Below are 24443 nucleotides of genomic sequence, written 5' to 3'. Positions count from 1 at the left end.
GTACATTGTAAAAGAGAGGGGAGGGGGGTAAAAAGGGGAGGAGAGTTTTTTGTTTTTTTTATTACAGAAGAAAGAGCAATACAAATAGAGAGGGGAAGGTATTTGATATTTACCATTTAAAACGTGCGCAAAGTAGTAAGAGGGGCAAACTGTAAAACCAGACAGCGAGCGAGAGTGATGTCTTATAAGTTTTCTCAAAACGAATGGAAAGGAACAGACGCGAACGAGATTCTCTTAATAAGTTTCAGATTAATAACACACAAAAGAAAGAAAGGAAAGACATCCATTTTACTGTTATTATACGCATTATGTTGATGATTCATTCCGTCCAAAATTATGTGCAAACTGAAGTTGATTTTTTTATTTTGGTTGTGTGTTTTTTTCTTCAATTTTTTTAAAAACTGTTTTTCTTTATTTGTATCAAATGTTCTCATACAACATTTACGCATTCATTATTCTGCTTTACCGTTCTTTTGTGTCGCTGTCTTCATGTTGAGTCATGTATTCACCCGACAACTGTATTTCAATAAAACTCCCAGAAAAACAACGTACATGATGTATAATTATGCCTTGATAAGAATCTACTTATAATTTATTGACAACTTGCAGCATTTTTATACGATACATGTATTATATCCTTGCACTGTCATTTCACCACGTTTCTTGACATTAAATTATTGTGCCAATAATCAATATAATTATAATATTGTTTTCTCCTTTGATTGTTTCTCTCCCAGAGCAAAGATTTTCAGGGGGAGGGGGGTTTTCGAGGTCGAGAGGTTACGGTCTTCCCCTCCCATGCAATAAGTCTCTGGTTTGAATCCGGACAACAACGGAAAATTTTCTTCTTCAACCTCCTTTCGTGCTCTCAAATAGTGTTCTGTCGTCTGCTTCCGTCTCAACTTTCTGCCCCCACCCCTCACCTCCTTTGCCCCCTTCTCTGGGCTCCTGATGCTTTCAGCAGCTTTTCTACCGCTACTCCTTGGCTCCTTCTTAGTGCTGTTTTTCAGCCTCATCCTTGATCTTATGGTAGGTAAGATCTACACGTAGCTCTTCTCAGAAAAGGGAGGAAAATCTCGGATGTCCCGTGTGCAAGTTGCGCACGTTAAAGATCCCTTGGTGACCCAAAGTCGATAAGAATAGAGTGGGCTTCTGTCGCCACCCGGGCAAAATTCAAAATTTCCTACCAGCTGAAAGTATTATATGTGTTCCGCACGCTCATATGACCGTATGCAGTAGCGAGCGCCGTAAAACACTCATCCAAAAAACAATTCATTAACCTGAGATCTGTCGTCACACTGATGTGCTCGACACGTGGCCTCACTGTCAGGCTCATAAATGAAAAGCCCTGAGTTTGTTGAATCCGGACCAGGGCCTAGCATTATGTCCTTCTGGAAGACAGTTGACACATAATATTTTTCTGTGGGTGGTTGGCGGGTGCTCTGGTGTGGCTTGCTTCTTCTTTCCTATCAAACATCTATCATCTTTATCTCCCCTCCTTCTTTTTTCTGTTTGTTACTCTTTCTTTACTACTTTTGTTAGCTAGGTTCACATTTATATCCTGTTTTCGGGGTTCGTAGTCTTTAAAAAAAAATTTTAACACCTCTAATCTTCGGCACTTATATGACCTGATTGTGTTGCAAGTGCCGTAAAACTCTTACTAAAACTAAACTAAAATATTTTTTTTCACTTCACCGAGAAAGATCATGTCAGTGTCAAGACTCAATGCGCTATTGTTTGGGCGCTTGCAAGAGGGCAGTTTGCACCCAACCCTTCCCAGGGAGCTGAGAATGTTTTCGAGTGTTATAAGCTCTGTCCAGACAACAATAACGTTAAAATTCAATCGCCTAGAGCCTTCTTTCGGGTGGGGAAGAGTGCAACAGCTCTTACTGCTCCTGTTACTGTACTACTAAATCACAGTAGTCTTTTACACTTTTTGTTTAAAAATAGGCGTTGTTTGTTTTAAGTAAGCGTTTTGCGGCACTTGCAACACAATAAGGTCATATAAGTGCCGAAGATTAGGTGTTACAAGAGATTAACAAACAAAAAAAGGAGGAGAGATAAGGACGATAGATGTTTGTAAAGAAAGAAGAAGCAAACCACACCAAAGCACACGCCAACCACCCACTGTAGGTGTTTATACATCCCCATTGACACAATTTACATCTTTTAGGATGCAGGCTTCTGATCCTGACTATCAGGGCCAACCCAGGCTGAGAGGGATACAACATCCCAAAAGAAATATCGAGGTACTTGATAAAAAATTTCTCCCCACTCGGGAATAGATCTCGGGTCTTTAGTTTTAGAAAGAGTTTTACGGCACTTGCAACACAGGCCATAAAGGTGCTAAAGAATAGATTACGTATTACAAGAGAGTTTAGTTTAGTTTTAGTAGAGGTTTTACGGCGCTTCCAACTGCATAAGGCCATATGAGTGCCAGAAGATTAGAGGTGTTACAAGAGAGTAACAAACATAAAAAAGAAGAAGGGGAGATAGGGACGATACAGTGTAGATGTTTGATAGGAAAGAAGGAGCAAACCACACCAGAGCACCCGCCAGCCATCCGCAGGTCTCCTGCATGCGACAGCAAAGTGCCTAAGTGCTACATCACAGACGCTGGTACGACGTTCATTAAGTGCTGTCGAAATTACTGTTGAGTAAAACCACCAGGAGGGAAGTAGGACGGCAGTGTCCATGTCCCCGTGTGTCAAATTAAGAAATGACTGACCAAAAGCAATGAAAAATAGCAAGAACTTCTGCTTATTTCACTTTACTATAAAATAAGAAAAGTGAAGCACATGCTCAAATAACAGCCATAGAGTTCTTGGAAAGAACAGGATAGATAGACAGAATGACAGAGGGAAAGAAAAAAAGTCGAACCTATTACCAATAACCTCTCCCCCCACTACCTGTAACAGTACTTTTGAACAGACAAATTGGTTCGAAGTAAACACAAAGACAAAACTCAAAACATCCAATAACCATTTTTTTAAAAACACAAAATCACGTCATTTCATCATAGTAGTAATAGTTTAATTTGTGTAGAATTTTTTTTCCCTTCATTTTTTAAAATAATATTTTTTACTTTTTACAGACAGGTGTGAGAACACAATAAAAGATCACAATGTACGAAGATTTTGGTTGCGCCAGAAGAACATGGAGCCAGATTCTATTGCAGTAGCATGGGGCTGGGGGTGGGAGGAGTGAAACAAACAGAGAGAGAGAAAGTTTTTCACAACACAGAACACTCACAATGAGAGAAACCAAATCCTCAGTACACACATGTAGAAGGTAAAGGACATTGGGACTCCAACATTTACCTCCACGAGGTAGGGGGGATTGGGGGGAGGGGAGACGACCACACAAAACAGAAAACTAAAAAAGACGAGATATCTCACGTGACTTTGCGATGTACTCACACGGCTTCCAACAGACATGGTAACGACTTACGGGTACCACCAGAACCAACTGATCGACTGTAAATGTTCTATGTTCCCCACGGACAAAACCCTTTAGGAGGAAGGCTGCTCCCACCTTGCCTGTAGGGGTCAACCTATCTTGAGTGGGATACAATGTCCCAGTTGACAGAGACACTTAATAAAAATACCTTCCCAAAAGGGAAAGGAATTCTTAACTTCTGCCTGTAATGGCATTACACCATAGATGCCAGTGAATCAATTGACATTTCCAGAGCTTATATAAATGCATTCAAAAGAACAAGTCGAAAATCACGTCCACAACACTAGAAAAAAAGAAAGGTCTTCAAATCAAAGAACAAAAAATCAGAATCATTCAATTTTTTATGGAGCTTCCTCAAGAAACAAAGAGGCACAAAATGTCTCAAACAATTGACTCTATTCTCAGCAAAATAAGAAACAGGCAGAGGGACATGGGAGACTTCTACACAGGCATATAATAAAGCAGCACCTGACTGAGCGTGTCATTACACTCAATATGTTGAGCACAAAATAGATTTTTTAGATAGAAATCTTAAATTTTCTTAAAACCAGAGGCCTGGGTACAAACACAGTATCCCTGTGAACTGTTGCAGAATTAGAGAGACAAAAGCTTGTCCATTATTGAGGGTCAACCTATCTTGGCCAAAATAAAACTCTACTGTTTCTCTTCAAATATCTGGATAGTTAGATAAGAAACTGAGCTTTTTCAGACAAAACGAAAAATCTGAAAACTTGGCAACGCTTTAAAAAAATTTATTCAAGGGATAAACCATGTCCAATCTATGAGGCATGATGGCTGCTATGCATCAAGTGCCCTTCTGAGGATCCTTTGTCCACTCAAGTCACCAGGGGTGAAGGTCAACAGGACCAAGGGTTGTGTAGACAGGCCAAGAGGAAAGAAGTTCCAAACCCACGACACAAAGTCATAGAAACTCATCACAGTTAAATATGATATTGCTTTATAACTTACTGTCAAATTGTGTATCACCACATTTACATTGATATTGAAGTTACCATTGTTAGAAAAAGAATTATACAAGTAAAATTGTTATGTTTAGTGTTGACGGGTACATTCAATCAACTTAGTGTGCCCTACATCAAACAAGATGTGTACACGACATCTAACAAAATATAAGCAAGTGGGAATGAAAGAAGTACTTCATTTACACTCTAAGAACTTTGTTCTCAAGTAAAAATATCAACCAGCTCACAACATAAATGGTTAATTATCATCCAGCATTTATGCAAAGCAAAAACAAATGACAACACAAGATTCCTCCAACTTTTGAATATTCAAAGCTTTTAAGCAAACAAACTTTCAGCGAGCATTTTCTGTGGATAATAAACAACCAAATACAAACTGCAAAATTTATCTCCCACAAATTTACCCTCCAATTGGCAGTATGCTTGTGACATTCACCGCTGTCTGGGCCATTCTGTGTCTGATAAGGTGGCTATTCAACACTGAAACCCATCCCCAATTTACACTTTCAATCACCATTAAGATTCGGAGGATTGTTTCAGTTAACCCTCGTCGTCTGTCAGAAAACTACAACACTAGGCTGTAAACTGAAGAGACATCTGAGCACAGCAGAACACAAAGACCTCAAATTTACATCCCATCACATCTGCTCAATCATTATTCTACCAGGCATTCCACTCTCAACTTTTCAGTTTCTCATTATCTCAAAATGGTGGCAAGTATGTCTCAAAATGAATTAAAACATAATGAATTATGACACATGTACATGAATAAGCACAAACCTAGATTGAAAAAAACCCAACAACTACAAATGAACATCATCTACAACATAGAGTACCTAGTTTTAATGGCTGACTGAACAAATCCCATACTACACTATAATATATTACGTACAATATAAACTTCCCACATAATGTGAACTTTGTTCACTGTATGATCACTGAGGGACTAATAAGTGATGAAATAAACATATCACAAAAGCATCTATAATTATAACTACCAAAAAAAAATCAAGGGAAAAATCTAGTTTGACGAAAAATAGCAAAAATTGCGGAGACAAACACACAAGCTTTTAACGAGGCTGGCAGTCAGCTCTCACAGCAAAGATGAACAATCTAATGAACAATTTACAAGATTCACCTTACCATATATTTCCCAACCTGAATACAAAATATGGCAGAAAGCCCAGTCCTCTCAGTTTTTATACTGTCACTTCCTCCAACCTATAATATTAATAATAAAGATAATAATAAATAGTATTTGTATAGTGCAAATATCCTCTCAACAGCCAGCTCTATATTGCTTTACAATCTATATTACAACTTCACTTTCACTAACTTGTTCTCATTACTTGACAAGCGGATATCATGATGGTTCCAACAATACGAAGCTGACCAGCACTCATTCTGATTTCCACCATATCTATACAAACAATGCTGAATTTCTAAATATGCACGACAGAACTGTGCATGATTTAGCTGACCAGAGAACCCTCTAGAGGATACATTCAGGACAAAAGACATCACAAGACAGAGATTTTAGCTCCAGTCTATTTTCACTATAGCCATCCCATTAAAACAAAATGTTTTGCAACTCAGTACCTTCCCGAGCCACACAGCTTAACCATCCACAAAGTTCAGCAACTTCTTTCTGTTGCATTTTTTTCTGAAACGGATCTACTAACGATGAAATGACTAACAAAACCAGATGACTGTTATCATTGGCAATCTCTGGCATAACGAACAATCCTATTCTAAATTACATTTGCACAAATACTACTTTGCCGGAAATCATAACTTCCAGTTGAAAGTTCAAGGAACCGAAACACGTTCCATTACATAGATTCAGTACTTGTCAACAATGGAAGTTTGAGATAAGATTTAACTCTTTCTAAAACATAAGTTCATCTTTTGTCCCCATCCCAACAAGCCTCTCCAATGCCATTGACAAACAAATAAAATAAGTAACTACAAATCGAAACAATCATGGAGAACTGCAATGAAATAAAAAAAGATCTAGTTTAGTAATCAAATCAGAAATAAAACGCTATAAGCTATTAGTCAGCCCCCCACACCAGGCAAATGAAAACAAAAATAGACATTAGGGTGCAGCTGTGTGAAAACACATTCGACATTTCACAGAACGACCAGTGAAACAAACACCTCATCAGCATGCTGTGCTGCTCTACAGAAACCACAAAATAAAAAACTCAACAAAAAAACCCAAACTTTTAACACTTCCACAAAATGTTATCCAAACTCATTCATTAAACTATTAATGAAGGATGAATGAACCATCTACCTTCTGGCGTTTTTAAAATGAATTTTAAAACATTTAACAATACTACAATTCATCCCACATAGCATTTTCAAATAGCAACACTCCCGTATTGTGTCTAAATACCAGGAGAACAGCACAGAAAGCAAGGAGTTAATCTAAGATGAAAAATATTCCCACAAAGTTTCTTAATGTGAATAAAACTACTCAAATTCAATTCTTTCTATTTAGCAAACAAATATCCCATATTGAATTTTGTGACAAAACTTCTTGAGTGTGGAGAGTGAGGGGGGGAATGTGACCACAAATGAGGACCACAAGGTAAGCGTCATGTGATGGCAGAGGGTATGAAAATTACTAGTAAACAAGCAACATACAGCATAAAGAAAAATGAAGCAACAAAAATCCCTTGCTACGGGCGACCAGACATAAATCCCTCGGCATACATGCTGCACATTCTGACTGACACAGACTAAGCCAACCCATCAACTCATCTTGACCCCCTGGTGATCGCAAGGACTCCCTTCCATATGAGACACCACCAACCATATCTTCTGTCCTTACAACAAGGTAGTACAAACTTCATCATTAACAAAGCTACTTCTGTTTTTCCAATAAAACAGGAAAACCTTAGCTACGAGTGTTCACATTTTGGCTCAATTAGTCTGCAACACAAACAAAACTAAGTTCTCAGAACTTCTAATAAAACCCTGAAGGAAAAAAAAAAATCATTAGTATTATATGAAATCTTAGGCTGTGATCAGTCAAGCAATGAACGTCAGATGCAATAATAAATTAAACAATGATACAAACCAAAGTGGAAGGTGCAGCGATATGAAAGTGATCTGTACAATACTGTATGACGTCCCAAACATTTCCTTTCACAAATCCTACAAAACAATCGCACACGAAATCCAAAACAGCCATACAAGTTGGGTCACAAACAGTGGATTCACACAGAAAACCATTCAAATGTAACAGTGTAGTAGCACTCCAACAACTGGATTAAGTAATTGATACTGGCACAGGGTCAGATTATGACAGATCGAAATCCCTCTCAGTAAAAGCTGGAGAAGGGAACAAAATAGGAACAGCTCTGAATCAGAACAGACACAGCTGACACGTACTAAATGTTCAAAAGGTGTATCACTAGATTTGTCCCTTTTCTACAGACTGCCAAGATAAGAAAATCATTCCAGTAGACCAACCATTCTTTACGCTTCAGCCCAAATGCATCAACATAAACCTTTTAAAAAAATCTTTTATTCTTATACACAACATTTCTGAGAAAACAAAACTTCACAACCCCCCCCCCCCCCCCCCGACTTCTTAAAGAAAACTTTCAGCACTATTTTTTTTTTAAAAGTACAATAAACATAAAATGAGAAGGATTTCACATGTAACTCATTTCCTCACACGTCATCATTGTTGCAATAAAAATGAGTAACTCCATTTTTATTTAACCCTGCTCTACAGCGTGAGCATAAAACCCCCTGGAATAACACAAATTTTTTATGCAACATGGACCCTGTACATCACTGTCCCCTCATTGGGTCAGATAAATGCACTGAGGTCAAATGTCACGACTAAGGGCAGAATCATGGAGGATAACGTTACACCATGGTGGTGACAATGTTTCTATCTCTGCACCTCGTAGCATGACAATGAGAATCTGGAGTATATCTGAGGACCTGTGAGCACCACTAGGGAACTTTGATAAAATGGGACTACCAATCATGACTTCAGAAACTGAGGTAAAAGCCTACCTACAAAGCTAGATTTTTTGTGTGTGTGTTTTTACAGTAAAATAAAGACTATATAAGTCAGTCTCAGGCAATCTGGGATCACAAAATGTTTCCGTTTCAATACTGAAGGGTCATAAGGGAGTTCTTGGCACAAGAACTGCTCTGTTAAAGTAGTGTAACAAACCCAGATTCCCCACACATCATCTCCACATGGGGAAAGATGGAGAGTGAAGATGGAAATATTCAAAACTGTTTCATCATGGCATGATAAAGAAAAGGTAAACCTACAAAAAAAGAAGCAAAGCAAACAGACAAATATCTGTCCTTGTGACTGCATATCAGAGACAGAACTTTTGTCTCAGGCAACGCACAAGTCATAACATTATCAAGGATCCGTGGGGAAAAAAGACACAAGTAAACCAAGCAAATGTCTATGGAGAAATCGCAGAGATCATACATCAATGATTGAGACACTGAAGGTAAAAAAAGAAACACAATTCAGTAAGACAAGGTCCCAGATGTGAAAGATGGTACTCCAAGATATACAGTTCGCAATGTGATAGATGGTACACCGAAACAGACAACTATGATATGACAGACAGCTCATAATGTGATAGGTGGTACGCCAACAGACAGCTCATAATATGGTAGGTGGTATTAAAAGCTCAAAACTTATGTCATTTCTCCTGAGACTTTGTTATTCTCCTCTCCTATTCTTTCCCCATCTGCTGTAGAGTACCCTCAGTCGCATCAACCTTGCATCTACCTGGACATCCTTTAACTGCATTATTCATTCAGTTTAACAACATCATCAATACTTCTACATCATACCAAACAGGATCACAGAAAGATTAACACAGGTGCCTTAAAAATAATCTTCCCATTAAGATCAAAGAGAATTCCTGTGGGAAAACTTGTTCATATTGTCACATTGTGTCCGGGGTACAATTTGTCTGCCCGAATAGAGAGAGAGAGTGAATAAGATGACAGCATCTGACAAGATCTCTAGTGCCAAATTCCAAATGTACTGGTTTGAGTTTATCAGCCCACTATATACAAACACGTTACGTCAACAGTCCAGCCCTTGACCTTGTAACTTCAAGAACACAGAATGAAAAGACAACAGAAAGAATCAGTTCACTTAAACGTAGACATTCCACCCCATTATTCCACTGCTGGGATGTGGGGAGCGTCTCTGTCTGGAGAGCAAACTTTTCCAATGAGAAGGGCCACTAAACAGTACGGCATGATCAATGACTCTTTCCCCCTGAACAACCTTCTGAGTATAAGACCTGAAGCTCCAACAAAGCCTGAGATGGCAAGCCATGAGTAATGAAAATACCAACAATTTATAACCCATTCAAAGACAAGACCTCCAGATTTCACTTCAGACACATATGCATCCACATATAGAGGTATCAAACCGAGAGCAAGTGCCATCATAGAACACTGGGGGAAAATTATACCGAAGAAGTATTTCTTCCGAAAAGTTGCCACTGTATGGTATATATCAGATGTTTCAAAGAAATACATTGTTTTCAGAACAAAATCATCCTTAAACTTCACAAAATTTGAGTTTTACGTCTCAACTTACAATTTCCTAAAGAATATGAGATAAGACAATTGCCACTGCTATCTAACAAAACCTTCACAGATAAAGCCATGGGGCCATTGTTGTCCACATTTTAAAAACCCCAACAAACAAATCAACTCACATTGAGCAGACTTTTTCATCCACAAACCTGATGCAGCAACATCAGCTCATTATGTCCTTGATGTATTTCTCTACAGTTGTAGTCAAAACACAGAATACAAAAACTTTGTCATGTCAACTGCACAGAGAAATGTGCCAACAGAATCACCGCAGTCGATCAAGGATGGGAAACAACCCCAGGCAACAACAAATCTGTAAGCTTCAATCACAGACATTATCAGTACAAAAATAATTCCTCCCTTCTCTCTCTTTCTTTCTCTCTCTCTCTCTCTTGCTTTCTCTTTATTTCTTTTCAGAGCCCTTCACAGTCTTCTAAGCTCAACAAACCTAATCACAACACCCCCGACCCACTGCATGTTCACAGAACACAGAGTGACCTCAGAACTGCTTTATTCCATCCCAACACTCCCTTAAAACTTGAGCTGATCGGCTCAATACGATAAAAAAATCTTTATTCTATTGTCCACATATGCTTCATGATAAATTATTTATGAAGAAAGGTATGGGTGCGCATAGGCAGAGCTTAGTTTTTATTTGAGCCCTCACGAAAGTATGAAGAAATGGTGACATTTTTTTTCTTCAAAACACAGATATGTGGACAAGGAATAAAGAGGCAGCGGGGTGGAGACAGGCAAGGAGACCCCCCACCTTCCCTCATTTCTATAACCCTATGACTCATGCACTTTGCCTTATCTGGAGTAGTAGACCCTGTAGTACAATGTCTTGGACCGCCATAAGGAGTAGGAGTTGTCAAACTTGAGCAGGTAGACGCCTTGGCCTGGGTATGTGTGACTCCCGCAGTACACTTCCTCGTGGCAGTCTCGACGGTACACGGGGATGATCTCGTCTGTCGGAGGTCGGTTCTCCGCCTTCTTGGACCCGGGACCTTTTTCAACATCATTCGCTTTGCCTTCTGCGGAGACAATAAAGTATTTGAGAACAACTACAAAAGCACTGGCTCACCCATGAAATGATAACCCAAAATAATACAATTAAAACATACACCAATTTCTACCTTTATTTTCTAAAGGCACACCAACAAAAGCATATTATTGTGGCAGGTGCAAAAAGAATGAATAACTCTAATGTTATTTACACAACTTGTAAAGCAGTCTCAAAGGTACTCATTTTTTTTAGTGACCGCCACAATATGAACAGTGGATGAATGAACGCTTCAAAGACCAGGTAAATAGTCAAGATTATGCAGTTTTGTACAATACAAACATCATATGCCTACAACTCTTGAGCATCTGTTTCTGAATCATAACACCTAGAACAGAGAGTCTATCTCTTACACTCAGACACTTGTAAGTGACCAACAGAATGGTCAATCTCAATGTCTTCACCATCTATTTATAGTAGCAAAGAACCTCTATATGACATGTCATTTTCAAAAGCCTTTCACAGCTTTTAAAAGATGGTTCCTTTTTGTTTTGAACTTAATCTTGTGACTCTGATTGTGTAAATTATACCGCGGTCAAAAACTTGTGGTGCAACTTATCCTTAAATATCTCTTTAACGGGTGAATCAATGTCATCCATACTTTGCATAGCAGTATGTATCAATTTGTCTTAACTAAATCATATTTTTCTAGAGCTATTGGGGCTAGATTAAAAAACTTTTCTTTATAAATTTATACAAAATACTTGAAATCTCTGTCACGCGTAAAATGGTATTGTTCACAGCACTTCCCGCTTCCCACACACATTTTGATTACGCATATGGCTACGTCACAGCTCATAAAAGACAATTTTTACTTGCAAAACTTGTTACAAGAACTTATTGTTATAGTGAACACATTTTTGCACTAATGGCTCTCAAAACATGCGTTCAATAAGCATAATGTCCCGATTAGAAAAACCTGATGGACTTGCTATTAAAAGCTATATTGCCCCAGCTGTAAACATTGAAAAATCAGTAGAAACCACCCACTTGGATTTTTTATTAGTATTTATTAAGGAATTTTCCAGAATACAGCTTTCATGTGTTTACAAAAAATGTTGATCTGTTAAGACAAATTGATACAAGAACCTATGTTCGATTGTTGAGGAGATATTTTAAAATAAGTCGCACCACAAATTTTTGACCGCACTATAGTCACGGATGGGATAAGCCATAGCCAAAATATTCAAGACTTTGAAGATCCCGATTTATACCACACCGAAAATGACCTGTGACTGATCCATCCAACATTTCATGTCAACAAAGGAAAAGGTAACGAACGTGTCTTAGAAACTACATGTGTATTGAAAGGTGAATTGAAAGCCCTCCCAGAAAGCAAAAAAACGCATGTGGCAAAAAGTGTTGCAAATGATTTCTATATAAATCTTTACAGCCCCCCCCCCCAAGCAATTTAGGAGGCAGACTGCTTCTATCTTGCCTGCCAGAGTTGGCCTGTTCTGAAAGTGAAACAACATTCTGGCTAGCAGATGTATTTGCGGTTTTTTTAAACGTAGGTGTTTTTACGCCCCTATCGACAAAACTTTGATTATTTAGGAGGCAGGCTTCCGATCCTACCTGTCAAGGCTCATCTGGGATGAGAGCGATACAGCATCTAAGTAGAACAGCAGAGATACTCAAAAAAAAAATTCTCCCTACTCGGGTCTTCTGTGTGAAACAACAAAGCAACTAACCACTACTCTACAGACACCAGTAGACGGACAGAGACACTCAATAAGTGCCACGCTAGAAAACAGTCTCCACCAATTGGCCTTACCTTTGCCTTCCTCCTCCTCCAAATCCTCTTCATCACTCGACTCACTGATGTGCACACTAACTGTGTTGGTTTGTGACACGCTCCACTCAAAGTATACACCAAACCCGATGTCATAGTAGTCTGTGGCGAATTCCCAGAAAAGGCAAGTGCCATCTTCATGTGTGGGCACTCTTACCTACAAGGAAAATGCACAAATAAAGTTATACACCTGCCTGTTTTCTTTAAATGATACATCACAAAAAGAAGTCGTATTTATGTTATTATCCTGTCAAAGAAAGAGTTGCTCTTATATCATCATTATTGAGGCTATTTCATTCAGTTAAAAACTTCACCTACAGGAGCAAATTTAAACATAAACTTAATATAATATAAATATATACATCAGTTTGTTACAGATGGTACATAATCTATCTACAATTAGCCTAACAAGCATGTGTCATTAATTTAACAGAATCATTACGACTAAAGCATTTCAAGGGGCAGAATCAACTAATACTCACATAAGGACTAACATTGAATAAAACAAACAAAAACAACTGGCAGAAGAGAAAACAATTTGCACCTCTGGAGTTTAATTTCCTTGGATACAAACACTGTTGCAAAAAGAAACACCACCCACACAAGTATTAAATTAACATATCAACAAGAAAAAGACACCTATGAAAGTGAAAACCATCCTAAAACACACATGATACATTTATCAAGACCTGGGAAAACTCCACTCAAGTTCAAAGACGAAATTCCAAATACAGCCCCCCCCCCCCCCCCCCCCCCAAAAAGAATTAACATCAGCAAACTAACAAACAAAACAGAAAAGCATACAAAAAATCAAAACAAACAAAACAAAAACAAAAAAAGACACCCCCTAGAAATTATGTATGTATATAAGAAAAGCAAGCAAATTGTTCCCTTTTGCAAGCCTTTCAGAGCTAAGTTAAAATGAAGCTCTCTCCACCCTACTCTTATCTCACCCTCGCAAAATCGACCAAAATTACAGATGAGCATCTTTTGCTACAAAGAAAAGCTTGTGTGCAACACAGAGAATCAGTTAATATTTTCACAATATACTACGGTCACTTCCCTAAACACCAATCACTAAATCAGGAAAAATAACAAAAATATACCAACAAGAAATTCAAAACAAAGAAACAAAAAGAAAACCAAAAGTACAACAAAAACTGACACAAAATAAATTCAGTTGTCATCTAACAAAGTTACATGCCACTTCACAGCTAACACAATAGTCACTCCCATGATATCAAAGGTACACAGCTTGAAAGCCTGCCCTGTATCTTTTCTCAGCACTTATCATACCTCTCTGCCCTCGCTGAAAAAAATCATAAATTTCTGTCTTCTCCTTTTTCCAAAAACAGTTCAATTTCAGAAGCATTACAATGCTATGGACAGATAGAGCAGCCACGTTCAGGCCACACCAAAAATCTGTAACCATCCAAACTCACCGTGACAGTCTCTCCAGAGCCTATCTTTATAACAGACTCCTTATCTTTCCTCAAGGAGTCCTTGAACTCTTTAATGTCTTTTCTCGTCCACATTGAGGCAACAGCCAGGGGATAATCTACACATCAAGCCAGGAGCAGGTGCATCGAGGTATGGGTGCAGGGGGGATGGGTGGGGGTGACAGAAAAGAAAGGGTGGGGGAGAGAGAGAAAATGAGTGTATATGACACAAGTAGAGGCCAAAAAAGCACAATAGCAATCTGAAGCCACAACATCAAACACTACACATCAGACTGACGTACACATGAACGCCAAACTGGTGGGTTTGGGTTTTTAAAATTGGGTTTTAAATACTTTTTTTTGGTTTGTTTTTAAATATTTCTTTTGGGGAGGGGGGGGGGGGGGGGTCCCTGAAACCAACATGTGTGTCTTTATAAACAGTGTACTTTACTTAGTTTTAATTTTCGTGAGTTTTACGGCACCTGCGATACAATGTCTTATATTTGTCGAAGATTAGAGTTATTACAAGAGAGTAACAATCACAAAAAGGAGAGTTAAGGACAACAGATGTTTGATAGGAAAGAAGGAGCAAACCACACCAGAGCACCCATCAACCATCCACTAACAGTGTACGTTTTTTTTAACTGCTTGGGTGTGATCAAGGAAACAGGCAGCCTGAACTCCCTTGTGGCAGACAAATGTTCCATTAACAACTGTTTTGAGCACAGTAGCCACAGACAACATCCATGTTAGTACCTTCTCCTCAAATACAGCATTTCCCCCACAGTTGCACACACTTTCAACACATCCATTTATCAACTACTACATAAGTATGCTCTTAAAAAGAATAGTGTTATCAAACTGACTTCATTTTTATTTTCCTAAACAAATCAGATGTACTTCAAATAAAGGGATATCAGACAACTGTTCCTACTAGACAAACAGTCAGTATAGAAAGACTGATACTCGAGAGAATAACTGCACCTCATGGGAACTGAACTCAAATCTGCGTGTAACTGGAAACAACCTAACAATGACGCCACAGATGCCAGTTGCAACATTTGCTTCTTGTCTAATCGGTATGTTCCAAAGAACAAAGAATCTATCTTTAAACATGTGTTTGACAATCTTTTTAAAGAGCACACTGATTCTAATGTCAGCAATCTGAAAGATGAAATGAGTGAGAACTCTTTTTTGACATACCCCTAAAGAAGCAATAAAGACAACAATTAGCAGAATCCTAAGAACGGTGCAGATCTAAGAAAATAAAGCTTAAAAGCTAAAATAAATCTTTTTCAAAACCTTAACGCATGGGAAAGGTATCTATAATTCAATGTTTTAGCACCATCTGCTACTTCTTGGGGATGAAAAGTTCAAATGACATTAGTATTTTAAGACTCACTACTTCACATCCGCTAAACATTATGAAAGAGATATAAATGACTGTTTGTCCTGATGGGTCCAGAACTGTTTGACAAATAAGGATAAAAAAGAAACATTTAACAACAAACTAATAACTAACCATTGATTTGATGTCTGTGCAACAGCTTCAGCAGTACACTATAACGACAGTCAACCAAGAGCAGTACCCACAAAACATGCACTGACAGGCAGACCAAGAGACAAAACTGACGAATTTCATGGGCCCCTTGGGAGCCTATCATGGTGGCCCAGCATACCACTGACTGACAAAGAGTGCAGCATAGAGTGGAAACGAAATGTGAGACATACAAGGATCAAAGTCACTCAAACACAGAAACTTCAACAGTTCCAAGAATTGAATACGGTGAAACACTGGTACCTCATAACGCCATACATTTCGTTACTCAAAAGACAAAAAGTCAAAAGGTTCCGTCCATACTAATAATATCTCTAAGATGTTTTCAGTTAAAGAGAAACATGTGCACAATAATAGTCAATATGTGCAAGGAAAGGCAAGACTGACAGACAGACAGACCAAAAAACAACAACCCAGAGAGGTAGAAAAGAAGTAAGACGTATTAGTGGGGCCTTCCAACCACCCACTTTCTTAGACGGAACCTTTCGAGTCTGGGTGCTAAGACGTAACATACAGACAACAGGTGTAAGCGTGGACCACTATTGCTCATACGATGAAAGCCAATACATAAAAAAAGACTCTGATATGACAAGAAAACCAGAGAACAATATAGAAACGATCAACACAGAACAAGTGGTGCAGCCAGAAGTTGGCTCACCGTGGCTGTGGCCAGGGACCCGATTCGAACCACATTCTCTTTGGACGACCTGAGACCATCTTTGAACTCTCTCAGGTCTTTGCGGGTCCACAGGGAGGCCGGCACTACTTTGGGGACTGATGTGATAGCGGCTGGAGGGCGGCACACAGCCACAATTCCAAAATGGAATAGATGAAGGACAAAGTTTTTAAGGTTTTTTAAGGAAACTGAACTAGCCTCTTAAAATTACCTTACAGGTTTTTAGTTTCTGTTTTTAAAGAGAAGCACATAGACACAATAACAGTTATCTAGGGCAGGAAAGAGTAAGACAGACAAATAGACAGACAGACAGACAGACAGACTATAAGGGAAAGATAAAAAGTAAGCTCTACCAGTGCTTCCCTCCAACCACCCCCTAAGAAGGTCTGTAAACTTAATACCATACCAGTAAATCAAATTTCAAAAGACAGATATCCTCCACAATGCAGAGTGGTCGCTATTTTCCAGCTTATGATGATAAAATAGCAAGATACCTCTACACTGTAACAGGAATAGACAACGATCACAGCAACAGTGAAAAGTGCTCTCTATTGTTTGTTTGAGTTAAGAGAAGCACACCTGACACAATAATGGTCAGTTTTGTTAAATTTTTCGTTTAACTAAGACTTTTACAGCACTTGCACGACACAATCAGGTCATTTAAGTGACGGAGATTAAAGAGGTGTTACAATAGAGTAACAAACATAAAAAAGGAGGAGAGATCAGAACAATAGATGTTTGATAGAAAAAATGGAGCAAACCTCATCAAAGCACCTGCTAAATACCCACATTTAGTGAAGAGTTATACAGCAGCTGCAACACAATTTGGTCCTATATATGAAGCCAGAAACCTGTGACAAAATAACCGTCTCAACAATACGTTTATAGATGAAAGACCTATTAAAAGGTAGTTACAAATATATCGTTGCCTCAGAACTATTCAGTCCAAAGTGCCCTCTTTACTTAAGTACACTTTGGACAAAATAGTTCTGGGGCCGGGATATAGAGGAAAATTTACCTTCTTCATCGTCACCACCGGGGGGAATCGGCGTGACACCGTCAGGCACTGGGGACGTGTTGTTGTTTCCATTGTCGACCGCAGTCGTCACCTCGCCGTTAGGGGTGTTGATGTTGGTCGCCGTGATGGTGGCGGACTGTTGTTGCAGCTGCTGTTGCTGTTGTTGCTGTTGTTGCAGTAGCTGTTGTTGGTAAACTTGTTGCATGTACTGCTGAAAGTGCTGGTCCTGTAGCTGTTTGATCAGGTCGTCTTGCTGAAAAACAAAATTCAAAAATAAACTTTAAAATGAAATTTGAGCACTTTAATCTGACTAAAAAGAAGCACATCAACAATATCCAACTACCTGCATAAACACAGTAAACTGTATGTACTTATTAGACTGGGATTAACACTCATAAAGCCAAAAGTTCCAAATCTCATGAAGTGAGCCTCTTTTTCAGTAAGAGTTTTATGACACTTGTAGCACAATTCGGTCATATGAGTGTCGAAATTTAAGGTTTGCTAAGAAACAAGGCGCAAACCACACCAGAGCACCCACTAACCACCCACATGTCAGCAAATAACTTTGCGAAGCTGTAGCATCAACTAGAAGAGAGCAAATGGATGTAGATATTTAACACCTTCATTGACACAATTTAGATTTATTTCAGGGCAGGCTGCTTCCACCGTGTCTGTCAGGGTCTACCCAGGCGGAGAGGAACACAGCATCGGAGCAGATAGATTGTTTCTGTAAGAGTTTCACTGAACTTGCAACATAATTAGGTCTTATAAGTGCTGAAAATAAAAGGTGTTAAAAAAAGGGAGGGGAGTCAAGGTGATAGATGTTTGATACGAAAGAAGGGGCAAACCATTTCCAAGTAGCAGTCAACCACCCACCAGAATGATTGAGAAACTTTATTAAATATATTTTTTTCACATGAGAATCAAACTCACATCTTTAGCGTGCAAAAGTAAAGAACATAACCATTAAACAACATATGTTAATTCCACAACAAATACAAAAAGAATTAAAAGAGGGACAGTAAAAAGGAAGGATTTACCAGTGGTGCCCACCACAATCGCCAATAGAAAAACTGGAACAAAAATTCATCTAACTCAAATTTTTTTTTTTTAAGCAAGAGCATTCCCTACGTTGTTACCAAAAACTACAAACTGTAGCCAGACTTACCATTTCCTTGTTGTTGGCATACTGTTGTTCAGCATACTGTCTGAACTGTGCAGCTGTTTGTTGATTCAGGGCAGCTCGAATCTGTAGTCTGTAAGAACCCATAAGCACAGACATCAGTTCCTTGTACATAAACTAGAGTACAGTCTTTAAATAAAGAGAAGCGCATTGACATAATTGCTATTTAGTCTAGTGAATAAAGGTGGACAAAGACCACATGTACCCAGAACAGAGTAAGAGAAAAGGACCATAGAAGAAAACAGGTACAATCGATTTTTCTTTTCTATATTGTAATAACGCTATCCAAGATGTCTACCTGTCTAAGACATCCACTTTTCTCCTCGACAATAGATGGCCATCTTGGACAATTCCAGCTCTAATTGATAGGAATTAAATGCCTCTAGAAAACTGACTGAAACGTCATATGATTTAAAAGCTGGGACCTCCGTATTTACCGTCCGTCTAATAAGAGCCTTGAAAACTCATCAAACAAGCACATACCAAGAACATCACCACCCGCTGATTCAAACAAGTGCCATTCGCATAATAATGCAGCATGAAACCAACTGAGTTATGCATTATTGGTGATCCCTAAAATCGGGTGTCCAGCAATCATAGAAGACAACAGTGCTACCAAGAAGCTGACCACAGACTGCTGAGCATGTTTTCCAGACCTGCAGACAACACAAAAAAGTGAGAGAGACAGAGGTTTGGTCAATCCCTGTGTTTCTCCTGGAGAAATCGCACAAGCCCGTGGACATGCTACACCAGATGTGTAGTTGCAGCTGATGGCCTCCAAGAGTAAAGTGGCATGATATTAAAAGAAAAAGAAAATGTCAAAGTGACAGAACTTACTCCTGTTCGTGCTGTTTCTGTTTCTCTGCCTCCTGAACTTGTCGGGCAGCCTCCTCCGCAGCTTTCTTCTTTGCTTCCTCTTCCTCCACCTTCTTTCTCTCCTCTTCCTCTTTCCTACAGACAGGGGGGAAAACAAGAATTTCAATAAGATGTTTGTTACATCTGAAATAATTAGATATTAAAATGAACGTTTGCATGTGCCAAGGGTGTACGGTGTACAGAACAAAGACCAGCTCAGAAGCTTTTCTCCAACCCACATGCGTCATCTGACTTACTAATGTTTTTTGTATGAGTACAAGAGAAGTACATCGACACAATAACAGCCACTTAATGCTTGGAAAAAAAGTGAGACAGATGGACAGAAACTACAAAAGGATGGAAAAGAAGTAGAATCTGCCAGCTGCGTCCTCCAACCACTCATGTCTGACCTCTACAAAATTTAAATTCTAAAACACATAAAAGTCATCACTACACAAAAGATTTGGAAAAAGATAGGGGGCAATATGAGGTGCCAGTAATGGAGTGATAAATAAACTGAAGCATTCTTCAGAAGTGAAGTTGCAACATGTCGCATGAAAAATTAAATAAATGCCTCTGAGAGGGCTCAACAATCACCTAACTTCTCTCTGCAATATTTTGGGCAAACTGTAAGAAAGAAACAATCAATATCAATGTGAAATCTGTAAAACAAGGTAACACAGAAAAGGTGTATACATAACCCCTCCCCTCCCTCCGAATCAAAAGTGCCTTTTTCTAATAATATGTCCCCACAAAGAGCCTAACCCTTACACCACAGTCCCTGGTCTTCAGTATCCTCACTGCATTGAAAACAGTGTACAATTCAAAAGTTAAAAAAAACAAACAAACAAAAAAACGAACTCACTCTCTCTTGGCAGCTTCCTCCTTCTCCGCCTTGTGAGCCTCTACGTGGGGCTCAAACAGAGAGCACGAGTCCGCCATCTTCTCCACAAATTCCGCCATCGCCACTTCTTTGGACATGTTGCCTAGAGCTTGCCACGCCTGCCTGAGGAAACAAACACAAGCAAGACATGTCAAGAACAAGGCAGACACAACACAATGGTCACAACACAACGGTCACAACACAATGGTCACAACACAAATGGTCACAACACAATGGTCACAACACAATGGTCACAACACAAATGAAACTGTTCTGGTGCCAAATCACAACACAAGATCAACATTATTATCCCTTTCACCTAATCCCAGTTCAAACGAAGGAGACTTTTGGCTCTCAGGTAAAAAGTCAATTTGTTTGAGTAAAGAGAAGCACAATGGCACAATCACAGTCGTTCGAAGCTTGGAAGAGCAATGTTTTTGTTTCTGTTTTAGTAGAAGTTTTACGGCACTCGCAACTGCATATGGTCATATGAGCGCCGAAGATTAGAGGTGTTACAAGAGAGTAACAAACTTAAAAAAAGGAGGGGAGATAAGGACGATAGATGAAAGAAGAAGCAAACCACATCAGAGCACCCGCCAACCACCCACAGTGTTATGGTTTGTTTGTTTGGGGAGGTGGATTATGCATATCACGACACTTGCAACACAATAAGGTCATACAAGTGCCAAAGATTAGAGGTGTTACAAGAGAGTAACAAACATAAAAAAGAAGAAGGGGAGATAAAGACGATAGATGTTTGATAGGAAAGAAGAAGCAAACCACATCAGAGCACCCGCCAACCACCCACCCAAAGAGTTTGTTTGAGTAAATAGTAGCACAATGACACAATCATGGTCACTCAGAGATTGAAGAGCAATATGTTTTTGTTAATTTTCTAAAGCGTTTCAAAGCACTTGCAACACAATTAAGTCATATATAAGTGCTGATGATCAGATGCGCTATAAGAGAGTAACAAACACAAAAAAGAAGGAGGAGAGACAAGGACGATAGATGTTTGATAGGAAAAAAGGAGCAAAACACACCAGAGCACCCGCAAACCATCCACAAGAGCAATACAGACGGGGGTGGGGGTGGGGGGGGGGAGCAGGACTTAATGGAGGCTTCGTCTAATCACCCATTAAGTCAGCGAATGAGCCGAACAGTACTAAAACAAAAAGCACCACCCAAAAAGAAGATGAACGAGATAAAAAAGCACAACGGTACTTGCCAACCACTCTTGTGCACTCTAATGTCGCCCACTAGGACACACGACACGCATACACACACATGCGTGCGGGACACACACACACACACCCACACACACACACACACACACACACACTGTGGGTGAATTGTTGTTATGTTGAACTATCAAGATAAAAGCCATATTTCACCGGGTACAGACCGGCGGGATACGAGTAACACTGCAAGGAGGAGGAGAAATCGACCACACCAAACTCGCCGAGCAAACACCCCAAATTTTAATACAGTGTGCGCAGACACGACGAGAATATTAAACTAGAGAGTTTTACAGTATTACTACTGTAAACTCTCTGATTAAACTTGCTTCCTGTGCACCTGGCACACCTCCAGGCCCTCCAGGTTCGTTTTCATAAAGAGTCAAGAGTTTAACGGCACTTGCATCACGGCAATATACATTCGACATGTCGGGTGTTACTCTTCTCCGCTGGACAAACACTCTGTCACCATGGAATTTGCAAGACAAGAGCACACGTAGCAACAAGGTGGAAAATTCATGAAAGGAAAATAACTACATCCACAGAAGAGACAGAAAGACCAGGAGGTTGGACGAGCGGAGGAGGGAGCGAGAAAAGACAACAGAATCTATACTGTCTCAACTCTCCACAGAACAGTTCAACTACAGTAAAACTACAATTTGAAGCAGGACACTGGGTGAAATGTGTCTACCTTTGAAAGTCCTCAAAGTTTGGACACCAAACTGGGAAAAAACCCGACAAAAATCGGAAATTCCAAATTCCTATATTGTTGCCTTACGCTTGTGCACTGCTTTCAGAGTACGACAGAAAGACAGACAGAAACAAGAAAGAACAAAGAGAACGTAAAGAAGGAGGGCCCATCAGCGGCGCCCTCCAACAACCCGCAGTATCCAGAGTCAAGGAAGACAACAAGCTCTGACGTGAGTTAAGACCATGTTTAATAAACCGGTACACAAAAAGACGATCGAAGTCCACTGTTTTGAAAGTTAACATTTGACTTTCTCCTGAGCTGAACATGTGGCTTTACCCGTTTTTCTTTTCTTTTTTTTTTCTTTTCGTTTGTTTTGATGTTGTTATTTGTTTGTTTGTTTGCTTGTTTGTTTTGATTCTCTTTTTGTTTTTACCTAATGTCATTTTCACTTGGACCTATACTATAAGTACAGAAAGACAGGGGGGGGGGGGGGAAGAGAGTGCTTTACCCACCCAACCGACAACCCCACAAAACCCGTTTCCAACGTAACACACACAAAAACGAAGACGGTACAGATAAAACCCGCAGAGAAGTTTATCAATAGAATCTCCTAAGGTCCTTGATATCCGCCCAGAAAGTGACGGCGCATTTTCAGTCTTGCTGAAGGACAAGGTAATTATGCAATACGGGCTGATAGTGGGTATAGGGATCATTACTCAGCTTAATCAAGGGAGATAATCCTGGGCTAGCAGAACAGATGAATATTATTGACTCCTGAAACTTGAACAGAAACTTGGCATGCTTCAGAAGTGCCCCTGTCAAATGACCAAGTATAATTAGTGCGCTCGAAGAGGGAGGAAAGGGGGGTGGGGTTGTCAAACCCTATCCGTACGCCAGGGGTCATTTGGTAGCCCAGGGGCTGTATTTTTCGCATTTTAGAATACTTCAAGTGCGAAAATCTCTATGAAACTTTCGGTATTTCTCAAAAAATTCATTTTGACAGACGGCTATGCAAAGCGTACAGATCGCATTAACGAGTAAAAATCCTCTTTGGAAAGTGGTGGCACAGAGTTGTCCACGTCGTATGGATACAGTAAAACACGACGTACAGATAGGGTTAAAAGGCATTTTTTTGTTCTACGAGGACATCAACTTAAAAGAACTTACGTCCTGTACTGGGTAAAAGAAATATGACACACTGAAAGAAACAACGCGCGGAAAAAAGGAAGCCCTACTCCAACCAACCGCTTCTAAAACAGAAATTGCACGAACAATAACAGCAAAAGAAAATTATCAACAAATAAACACGAAAAAAATCTCAGGGAAAAAGCAAAACAACGTAACAAAAGCGATGAGACTTTTTTCTTAATAAAAAAAAACAACTAGTACAAATATATCATGAAGAAAAAAGAGCAGGCTCTCGATCGCCTGCCACACCCGTGGGACCCAACCACGACGGCAGAGGAAAGCGAAAAAGCGAATGGGGGGGGGGGAGAAGAAACAACCCATTGCGACATACCTCCAATTGTCAATCAGAACAACACTAAATATCTGGACAGAAGAATACTGGTAGGCCTCGAGAAAAACGACGACACAGGAGAAGAAAAAGGGTAAAAACACGACAATCTCAGGTTAATCAGACGACACCACTCACACAAACGACGACGCCAAGAACAGATATGAAAGAAAGTAAGACAAGTAAACGACACCCTCTTTTCCTCCCCTCCACACACACACACACACACACACACACCTCTCAAGCAAGCGACGCCGAATATCCAGACGAGGGGCGACGGGCTGAAAAGCTCAATATTATAAGGTTTTTCGGAAAAAAGGAAAAAAAGCACTGGGCGGGGAGAGGATGCTAAAGTTAGCGAGAGACAACGAACTTTGAATTGGGTTTTTGAAAACTTGAGGCGGACGGGTGAGCTTACTAGTGTGATCAATACACTCATGCAACGCAAATATCGTCCACAACCAGCGCTCGAGATG

General features: G+C 39.6%; 1 protein-coding gene across 5 annotated transcripts in view; it reads right to left on the bottom strand.

Annotated features, from left to right (window-relative positions):
* Window positions 1-3011: 3011 nt before the first annotated feature.
* Window positions 3012-24443, bottom strand: part of LOC101854998 (Golgi resident protein GCP60) — a 62991-nt gene continuing 41559 nt past the window's right edge. For 4 of the 5 annotated variants that reach the window (XM_035973193.1, XM_005091154.3, XM_035973200.1 and 1 more), the window contains 7 exons: window positions 20505-20645; window positions 19622-19735; window positions 18770-18857; window positions 17602-17854; window positions 16566-16696; window positions 12893-13067; window positions 3012-11089 (listed from right to left, as the gene is read on the bottom strand). In XM_035973193.1, coding sequence (XP_035829086.1) covers window positions 10866-11089; window positions 12893-13067; window positions 16566-16696; window positions 17602-17854; window positions 18770-18857; window positions 19622-19735; window positions 20505-20645 — 1126 coding nt within the window. In that variant the 3' untranslated portion in view covers window positions 3012-10865. Of the gene's footprint in view, window positions 11090-12892; window positions 13068-14352; window positions 14469-16565; window positions 16697-17601; window positions 17855-18769; window positions 18858-19621; window positions 19736-20504; window positions 20646-24443 lie in introns of all 5 variants that reach the window. The other variant, XM_035973196.1, reaches the window with a different exon arrangement.

Source organism: Aplysia californica, unplaced genomic scaffold, assembly GCF_000002075.1.
Source record: "Aplysia californica isolate F4 #8 unplaced genomic scaffold, AplCal3.0 scaffold00026, whole genome shotgun sequence".
Classification (NCBI taxonomy): Eukaryota; Metazoa; Mollusca; class Gastropoda; order Aplysiida; family Aplysiidae; genus Aplysia; species Aplysia californica.
This window is presented reverse-complemented; position numbering and strand designations above follow the sequence as displayed.